The 9,817-nt window shown below is 32.7% G+C and overlaps 1 protein-coding gene across 1 annotated transcript; it reads left to right on the forward strand.

The window, feature by feature from the left end:
- Positions 1 to 2,167, forward strand: LOC100257318 (protein DMR6-LIKE OXYGENASE 2). Its single transcript, XM_002284856.4, has 3 exons — positions 1 to 601; positions 758 to 1,085; positions 1,758 to 2,167. Exons 1-3 carry the CDS (start codon positions 150 to 152, stop codon positions 2,019 to 2,021), a joined length of 1,044 nt encoding a protein of 347 aa, XP_002284892.1. The 5' UTR covers positions 1 to 149; the 3' UTR covers positions 2,022 to 2,167.
- The last annotated feature ends 7,650 nt before the right edge of the window (positions 2,168 to 9,817 follow it).

Genomic DNA, 9,817 nt, shown 5'->3' on the forward strand with positions numbered 1-9,817 from the left:
AAGACGCACCTTAATTTTGGTTCCATTCTAGAAATTTTTGGAAAACCAGAGCCGATCTTGTCCTATCCTATCCAAACACTACTGTACGTGACATTTTCTCACCATTTTTTCTTGCAAGACAACATTTTCTTGGTCCCAAACACTCAGCCATGGGAGAGATTGATCCAGCCTTCATCCAATCCATTGAACACAGGCCAAAGCTCACTGTCACCGATCCCGGAGAAATCCCGGTCATCGATCTCTCGGCGTTGCACTCGGGCGCCGTGGATCTCCTAGTCGCTGATATTGGCAAAGCATGCGAGGAGTGGGGGTTCTTTAAAGTGATCAACCATGGAGTGCCACTGGAAGTCGTTCGGAGAATTGAGGCTGCGATGAAGGAGTTTTTCGATCAGAGTATCGATGAGAAGAGGAAGGTGAAGAGGGATGAGGCGAAGCCTATGGGCTATCATGATTCAGAGCATACCAAAAATGTTAGGGATTGGAAAGAAGTGTTGGATATTGCTGTGGAAGATCCCCTGGTGATCTCAGCCTCTCCAGACCCTCAAGATCAGGAATTGACCAAGTATTACAACCAGTGGCCTGAGTACCCTCCAGAATTTAGGTGAGTGAGAAAACTAAAATCAATACATTTAGTGTGTACGACCACCCTCACTTATCATGCTTAAATTTATTGAATCCTCAATCCCATTTGTGTATGCAAGAGTTTGTTGAATTTAATTTGAGTATTGATATATTTTATATAATGACTTATTTTCAGGAAAATTTTGAAGGAATATGCTGGAGAAATAGAAAAATTAGCTTTCAAGCTCTTGGAACTCATCTCCTTAAGCTTAGGCTTGGCCGGGGACCGGTTGATTGAATTCTTCCAAGGGCAAACCAGCTTTATCCGACTCAATCACTATCCGCCGTGCCCGTGGCCGGAGCTCGCTCTCGGTGTGGGTCGGCACAAGGACGCAGGAGCTTTAACCGTTCTCTTTCAAGATGGTGTCGGGGGATTGGAAGTGAAGCGAAAAGCCGATGGAGAATGGGTTGGAGTAAAACCTATTCCAAATGCTTATATCATTAATGTTGGTGATATTATTCAGGTATGATTCATCAAATGACTTCAATTTCATTTATACACATTGGAAAATCATAGGTTATCAATTCAGAACCTCCTCAACTTGCTTTGATCGAAAGTATATGATAAAATCTAGATCATTGAATAAGGATAAAAGTATACGAAACTAAAACTTAATTATATACATGACACGTTGTGATTCGTTCGGGTGGTTTTTTTTGGGAAAGTTGTGCTTTGGGCTTCCCATCCCAACATAATAGCATTTTCGAAACGAAATATGAGAATCAGCTTTTAATACGAAAAGTATTATCATTTTTGTGCACTCTGAGCCGACTCCATCTTCTGTGCTCAAATTGTCCCTCCATTTCTCCAGCTGAGCATTCTCAGCATAATCCCAACCTCCATGTCACCCTCTCTCATTTGGAAGCTTTCTCCCATCTTTCTTCACTCCCGAAAGTATATGATAAAAGTTATTGTATCTTATTAGATTATCAATTCAGAACCTCCTCAACTTGCTTTGATTGAAAGTATATGATAAAAGCATGCGAAACTAAAACTTAATTATATACATGACATGTTGTGATTGGTCTGGGTTTTTTTTATAGATATTATACTTATTATTATTATTTGGAAAAAAAAAAAACATGTTGGAGAAATTGGTATTGTTTTTTCATAATATTTATCCGACACCATACAGGTGTGGAGCAATGATAAATATGAGAGCGTGGAGCACAGGGTGGTGGCCAATAGTGAGAAGGAAAGGTTTTCGATTCCATTCTTCTTATTTCCGGCGCACCATGTGAATGTAAAGCCATTGGAGGAGTTGACCAATGAGGAAAACCCCCCTAAATTTAAAGAGTACAATTGGGGGAAGTTCATGGCAACTAGAAACAGGAGTGATTTCAAGAAGCAAGCTGTTGAAAACATCCAAATTCATCATTTCAGAGTTTCCGAACAATAATAATGTTGTAAGAACATGGTGTTGGACGCTAAATAAATAGTGCCATGAGAGTTGGTTGACCCAATTAGTAGTTTGTTATAGAATTATGTAAAGAATTTCGTAATCAATCGTTGAGATGTGGGAAAAGCATTTCTTTGGTGCTGGAATTTCTTTTGGTTTAGCTTCTTGGGATGGTATGAGAGCCTCCATTGCCAACAATGGAGGACTCCTCAACCTCCATCAAGGTAGCTTCTTCTCTGTTGAATGAAGTAGTTTCCATTCAACATGTTGTCCGGGCAAAATCCATGAATTCCCCCATTTCCATTATCTGCAACTCAATATATATCTCTTGGCTAGTGCTTCCATGCCTTTAAACTAGGGATGATGCTTTCAGAGCTACTGTATTTTTTCTCATTAATGGGCTTTATCATTACCTGTGGGTAGAGCTGAATGACAAGTGGATTGCAAATGGATTTTGTTAGGGGTAGTTATGCTATGTTTGGTTTAAGAAAATTTGAAGGAAAATGCAAGGGAAAGAAAATACAGAGGAAAAGTAGAAGGAAAATAAAAAAATAGATTAAAAGTTGATAAATTATTTTTTTTGTTACTTCAAACTCATTTTATTTATTTTAACTCATCAATATAAAGATTAAATAATTTAAAAATATATAAGTTTTTAATTAGTTTTAATTATATTTGATTTTCTTTAATATTTTTCATAGGACAACTAAACATGAAAAAATCATTTTACTTTGTATTTTTTTTTTCTTTCCTTAGTAATTTTTCGGGAACCAAACATAACCTTAATATTTTTGAAGTTGAGAGATTCGAAAGTGGTGATAGATGCCTTTAATGAGCAAAAACGTACCCTGTGTAATTGTAATTAATTTTGTAAATGACATCGAAATGAATATGGAATATGGACATTTTTTTATGATACTTGTCTCTTTATATTTGCTTTGGCCTTCCATGAAGTCTATTTTATAAATTATTCTCTTTTGTTATTTTTTCCTTAGTAGGAAATATATTGGAAATTAGTTTGGGAAAAGTGTGCCCTATTTGCTGAAAAATAGTTTTTGAAAACAATTTTTGAAAATTGTTCTTTGATATTTTATAAAACAAAGGTATGTTTGGGAACTTGAAATATTTTTAACATATTTTAATAGTTTTAAATACATTGTAAAAATAATTTTTTTATGTTTAGAGCTTTATTTTTAATCATTATACATGTTTTTATAATTATACTTTTAAAACAATTCTAAAAAAATAAGGGAAAACAATTGAAAATAGCTAAAAGATGTTTTATGAAAACACTTCATTTTATGTTCTTGAGAATGAAAAATAGAAAATAGTTTTTTATTTTATTTTATTGCCAAACATATTTTCTAGTTTTTTTGTTTTGAAAAACAATTGTCAAACAAACCCGTATGTTTTCATGTTCTCATATGAAATTGGTTTTTAAATTAGGAAATATAACAACTTTTCATTTGGTCATGCCCGTGTGTAAATTTTTTAATATAACCTTAATTGTTATTTTAAATTAATATTCTAGTGTATTAAGGAAGACATTAAAGTTTCCTTCAAATAAGATTAGAAATGCTTCTTAAGGAAATCACCTTTCTAAATCATGGTTATTAGCTTATTGTTGGAACACTAGTTAGTGTTATGGTTCTCCCAGTGAGATAAAATCTATGTCTTGGTATAGCTCATCAATTTTCAACTCTTTGGACCCAAAATCTATGACCTATCAACAAGGAAAATATCTTGAGATCAAAACAAATTCAACTACTGCTAGCAATCAAGCTCATATATCTAACTCATCTTTCCAAAACAGATTAGCCAATTCAAAACAAAAAATGATGCTATAGGTTACAATTGAAGAAATTGGCAAATACTAACAAAGATCTATATATGATAATTAGAATTACAAACAAGAGATCTCTAGTAAATTAAACAAAAGACCCTTAAATTTGATTTAACTAAAAATCCAATAATCAATTCGCTTACACAAAGTACAAGTGTACAACTACTACATAATAATAAATATTTGGAAGAGTTAGATTGCACCTACAAAGTTCACAGAAGTAAAAACTAGAACTCCTAGTCCAAAGATGCCTTGGCTTTGGGTGGTGCCAATCTACTTGCTAGACATGGGAAGCACACTCCTAACAATGCTTGTATGCCCGCCTTTAGGCACTACATCTAGGGACCTTATTGCTTCCATTCCTTAAGTGGTAATCAACAAAATAATCAACTTGCAAAAACACAAACACAATAGCAAAAGCTAAGGTGCATTCACTTGCAAAATCTATAAAATTTTACATAAATTACCTTGAATGAATTCATACATTAACAATAAGTTCTTCCCAAGAACTCAAAGAACCAACCCCAAAAACTAGGAAAAGGCTATTTGCTTTTGACCTTATCCACCTTAAGAAACCTTTCCTACAATATTTTTTGCAAATTCACCATTGATTAAATGTAGCTCAATCCACCATTTTTCTAGCTTCTCACCCTTAGTTCCCACCCTTTTGTGAATCCAAAACCTTTAGTCTTAAATGAACAAAAAATGCACTTTATGATGTGATGTTGTTTTTTCGTCATCTGCATATAGAGATGGAAAAAGAATAAAATCAAATAAAACACACACACACAAAGACATAAAAAAAATACAAAGACATAAATAAAAACAAAAGAAAAGACCCTTTCCCACTCAAAAAAAAAAAAAAAAAAAATTCAAATAAAAATGAAAGAAAAAAAGAAAGAAAGAAATATGCAATTTTATTATCGGGTAGGATTTTTCCCTTTTTTTTATGTTAAAATTCTTATCATGAACCATATTTGTACCTGTTAGCCCAAGGGTTCTCCTAATTGCGTTTTGATGATAACAAGCCATGGTTAAGTTGCTAATTGGTTTGAATTATAAAGAATTTAAGGTATTAGTTTAAAAATTCATCAAAGGACCCTATGAATGCAAAATCATGACAATTGGAAGACCCTTTAATCATAGGAAACATATGTAAGATGAATGCATGGGTGCACTTAGGATTTTCATATCTTTTCATACATCTTTCCAAATCGATTTATGCATTAAATATACATTTCCATTTAAATCCAAGTTTTATGAAATGAACCTTAGGCAAATTGTTTTAAAATTGACATTTTAATTTACCTAAAGATTTTGCCTAAGTGTTAAAAGAGAAAATAACATAAAAATAGGTTTTTAAGCCAAAAATGGTGAGCCAGTCAAGGCATTAGGCCAACTAGCTTAATCGGTTAGGGTATCGGTCGATTGATTAGCCCTTATCGATTGAGGTCCGGTCGAGAGATGAGAAAAATCTTCTCTCTCTTCTAGTAGTCTTGCATTCTTGGTCGATGTTCAGTCGATGATCGATCGAGGCCTAACGGTCACTTGTTATGCATTTATTACCCAACAACTAGTCTATCGGTTGATCCCCAGCTCAACCGGTTGATGCTACTTTTTGGTATTCTTGACTCTTAAGGTTAGAAACCTATAAATTGAGAGCTTCACTTCATTTATGAAAAAGATAACACCTACATTTATTTGTTTACCTACTTGTTCTTGCCTAAAAAACTCCCATTCTTTCTTTGGTGCATCAAATATCCATTTGCATACTCTTTAGTGCACCTTTGTGATTCATCCTAGCATTTGTATTGTATTTAAGTCATTGTTGAGCTAGGTTGAGAAATTCAAATTTGTTATTTGAGTGTTAGAACCTTTAAGTGAGTAGAGACTTGAAGAGATTGTGTAAGAGCCTAGTGGAGCTAAAATCCAAGTGTAAAGGGATTAGAAGCTTGGTTGAAACTTTAAGTATAATGGAATCCTCACTCGGTTAGGAGTTTGAGGAGAGTGGATGTAGGCAAGGAAGTTCCAAATCACTATAAAATCTGAGTTTGTTCTCTCTAACCTTATCTCTTTATATTTGTGTTTACTTTGCTTGAATTTGTTTGTGCTTGAAAAATATTTTTAAAAACTCAATTCACCCTCCCTCTTGGGTGTTTTCCTAATTAAGATTAGTCTTTATTTTCTCAATTGGTATTAGAGTTATGCCTTTTGTGTAAGACTTAACCGTCTAAGAGGAAATGACTAATCCATCAAACTCATCTCACATTGAAAGTTTTGCAACCAATAGACCTCCATTTTTTATGGGAATCGATTATTCCTATTGTAAAACTAAAAAGATTTGGTTTTTATAATCAACCGACTTGGACCTATGAGATGTCAATGAAGATGACTCGACTTTTCCTTCAAAACTAGTTGATAGAGTCACGGTTCTAAAACCCAAATAAGAATGGGATGAATGTGATAGAAGAAATTTTCAATTAAATGCTAAGGCTATTTATACCTTGCAATGTGATATGGATATAAATGAATATAATAGAATTTGTCAATGCAAATTAGCCTAGGAAACTTGGAGATTACTTGAAGTAACTCATGAAGGAACAAATCAAGTTAAAGAGTCAAAAATCAATTTTCTTGTTCATAGTTATGAATTGTTTTTAATAAAAAATAATGAAACTATTGTTGAGATGATTACTAGGTTCACTGACATTGTCAATGATCTTGAAGCTTTGGGAAAAGCCTACAAGGAATTGGAGAAGGTGATGAAGATCTTGAGGTCACTTCCATTAAAGTGAGATGCAAAGCTCACCGCAATTCAAGAAGCTAAAAACTTGACCAAGCTACCTTTGGAGGAGCTCCTAGGGTCATTGATGACATATGATATCAATTTAGTAAAGAAGTAACAAGAAGAGAAAGACAAAAAAAAGAAGAGCATAACTCTCAAAGCTACAACTAACGAAAAAGAAGAAGTTGAAGAACAAAAACAAAGTGAAGAAGATGAAGACTTGGCCCTCATCACAAGAAAGTTCAACAAGTTCATGAGGGGTGAAAAGTTTGAAGGAAGAAAGTTCACTTCTAGAAGAGACTCCTCAAAAAGGGAATCTTCATTCCATGGTGACAAGGAGAGATGAGAGGAGAAAATGGACTTGGTGTGCTTCAAGTGCAAGAAACTAGGACACATTAAATATGATTGTCCACTTTACAAAAGTCAAACCAATAAGAGGAAGAAGAAGACAATGATGGCTACTTGGAGTGAAAGTGAAATGAATCATCCAAAGAAGAAAATGAGAAAGAAGTGACAAACATATGTTTCATGGCAATAGATGAACTTGATGAGGTAAACTTTAACATTAGTGATAAAGATATACTTTGAAAAACTTGGTTTGAAAAAAGTTTTTCTCAAAACTAAAGTTCAATAACTTGAAAAAGAACTTGGAAAAGTAAAAGAAAAATTTTCAAATGTTAAAAATTCTAAAACTTATCTTGAAAAAGAGTGAGCTTTTAAGAAAGAAAAATGAATGGTTTACCTCTTCTATTTCAATCTTCTTTTGTAGACAAAAATCTTGTGAAATGATCCTAGCTAGCTAAAAATGTATTTTTGACAAACAAGGGCTAGGATTCAAATCTTTAAAGAATCAAAAGTATTTTAAGAACTATTTTGTAAAGGGATCTGCAAGTGCAAGTCCTTCCACTACTTGAAACTTTTGTGGAAGAGCCAAAAAGATGTCCTTTAAGAAATGGTTCTAAAAAAAATTTAACTGCAAAAGCCAAAAAAATTTAGGTTGAAAAATCCAAGGTCACTAACCCTTAAGGACCCAAGATGATATGGGTACCTAAATCAACTTGAGTTATATGTTGTAGGGTTCAAAGAAGGATAAATGATTCTTAGATAGTGGATGCTCAAAACACATGATCGGAGATAAATCCAAGTTTGCTTTTCTTACAAGGAAAAATGAATGATATGTTACCTTTGGAGACAATGCAAAAGGAAAAATCATTACTCAAGACAACATTGATAATGATGACACATCTTTTCTCATTGAAAATGTTTTATTAGTAGATGATTTAAAACATAATCTTTTAAGCATTAGTCAACTATGTGACAAAAGTTTTAAAGTGATTTTAGAAGCATCTCATTGCATTATCAAAGATATTCAAAATGACAAAACCATCTTCATGGGCCATAGATGTGATAATGTTTACACCATAAATATTTCAAAATATGATGACCATGATAAATGTTTTTCAAGCATGCATGACCAAAGTTGGTTGTGGCATAGGAGGTTGGGACATGCTAACATGGACCTCATTTCCTAACTCAACGAAGATGAACTTGTTAGAGGTCTTCCCAAAATAAATTTTCAAAAAGATAAAGTGTCTGAAACTTGTCAAGTGGGAAAGCAAATTAAAAACAATTTTAAAAACAAAAACTTCATTTCCACAACTAGGCTACTTGAGTTATTGCATATGGATTTATTTGGTCCCTATAGAACACCAAATCTTGGAGGAAAGTCTTATGCTTATATTATTGTGGATGACTTCTCTAAATACACATGAGTCTTGTTTTTAAGTTAAAAGAATGAAGCTTTTTATGAGTTTTCAAGGTTATGCAATAAAGTTCAAAATGAAAAAGGTTTTGCAATTACTTGTATAAGAAGTGATTTTGGGAGAGAATTTGAAAATGTTGATTTTGAAAATTATTGCAATGAGCATGGAATTGATCATAATTTTTCGACTCCTAGAATTCCTTAACAAAATGGGATAGTTGAAAGGAAAAATAAAACAATTCAAGAGATGGCAATGACCATACTAAATGAGAACAACCTACCAAAATATTTTTGGGTCGAAATGGTTAACACCTCTTGTTATGTATTAAATAGAGTTTTATTAAGACCCATTCTTAAGAAAACTCCCTATGAGCTTAGGAAAAAAAAACCAACATTAGCTATTTCAAAGTCATTGGATGCAAATGTTTTATATTAAACACCAAAGACAATTTTAGAAAATGTGATGCAAAATCGGATGTTGGAATTTTCCTTGGTTACTCAACTTTAAGTAAAGTTTTTAGAGTTTTCAACAAAAGAACCATGGTTGTAGAGGAGTTCATTCATGTTATTTTTGATGAATCTAACAATTCTCTCCAAGAAATAGAGAGAGTTGATGATGATTTAGGTTTGGAGATCTACATGGGAAAATTGCAAATTGAAGATAGAAGACAACAAGAAGCAAATGAAGTGGATCCTAAAGAAGAAAGATCACTATTGTTACTATCCCATCCTCAACAAGTGCAAAGTGAATCAAACTAAGACCTTCCTAAAGAATGAAAGTTTGTCATCAATCACCCACAAGATCAAATTATAGGTAATCCATCTAGTGGGGTAAGAACTAGATCTTCTCTTAGAAATATTTGCAATAATATAACTTTTATATCTCAAATTGAACCTAAAAATATAAATGATGCTTTAGATGATGAAAATTGGATGATTGCTATTCAAGAAGAGTTAAATCAATTTAAAAGAAGTGAAGTATGAGAATTAGTACCAAGACCTTCAAATTAAAGTGTTATTGAAACTAGATGGGTTTTTAAAAATAAAATGGATGAAAATGACATAATTGTTAGAAATAAAGTAAGGTTAGTAGCCTAAGGTTTTAATCAAGAAGAAGGAATAGATTATGAAGAAACCTTTGCCCCCATAGCTAGGTTGGAATCCATTAGGATGCTACTTGCTTTTGTATGTTTTAAAGACTTTGTTTTATATCAAATGAATGTGAAAAGTGATTTTTTAAATGGTTTTATAAATGAAGAAGTGTATGTTGAACAACCACCTGGTTTTGAAAGTTTTAATTTTCCTAACCATGTTTTTAAATTTAAAAAGACACTTTATGGTTTGAAACAAACACTTAATTAGAGCATGATATGAAAGATTGAGGAAATTTATTTTAGAAAATGGTT

This window comes from Vitis vinifera, chromosome 3, assembly GCF_030704535.1.
Source record: "Vitis vinifera cultivar Pinot Noir 40024 chromosome 3, ASM3070453v1".
Lineage (NCBI taxonomy): Eukaryota > Viridiplantae > Streptophyta > Magnoliopsida > Vitales > Vitaceae > Vitis > Vitis vinifera.

Coding starts and splice junctions, on each gene's coding strand:
- LOC100257318 (XM_002284856.4), top strand. CDS start 150: ATGGGAGAGATTGATCCAGCCTTCATCCAATCCATTGAACACAGGCCA. Junction 602..757: donor GAGTACCCTCCAGAATTTAG/GTGAGTGAGAAA, acceptor ACTTATTTTCAG/GAAAATTTTGAAGGAATATG. Junction 1,086..1,757: donor ATGTTGGTGATATTATTCAG/GTATGATTCATC, acceptor GACACCATACAG/GTGTGGAGCAATGATAAATA.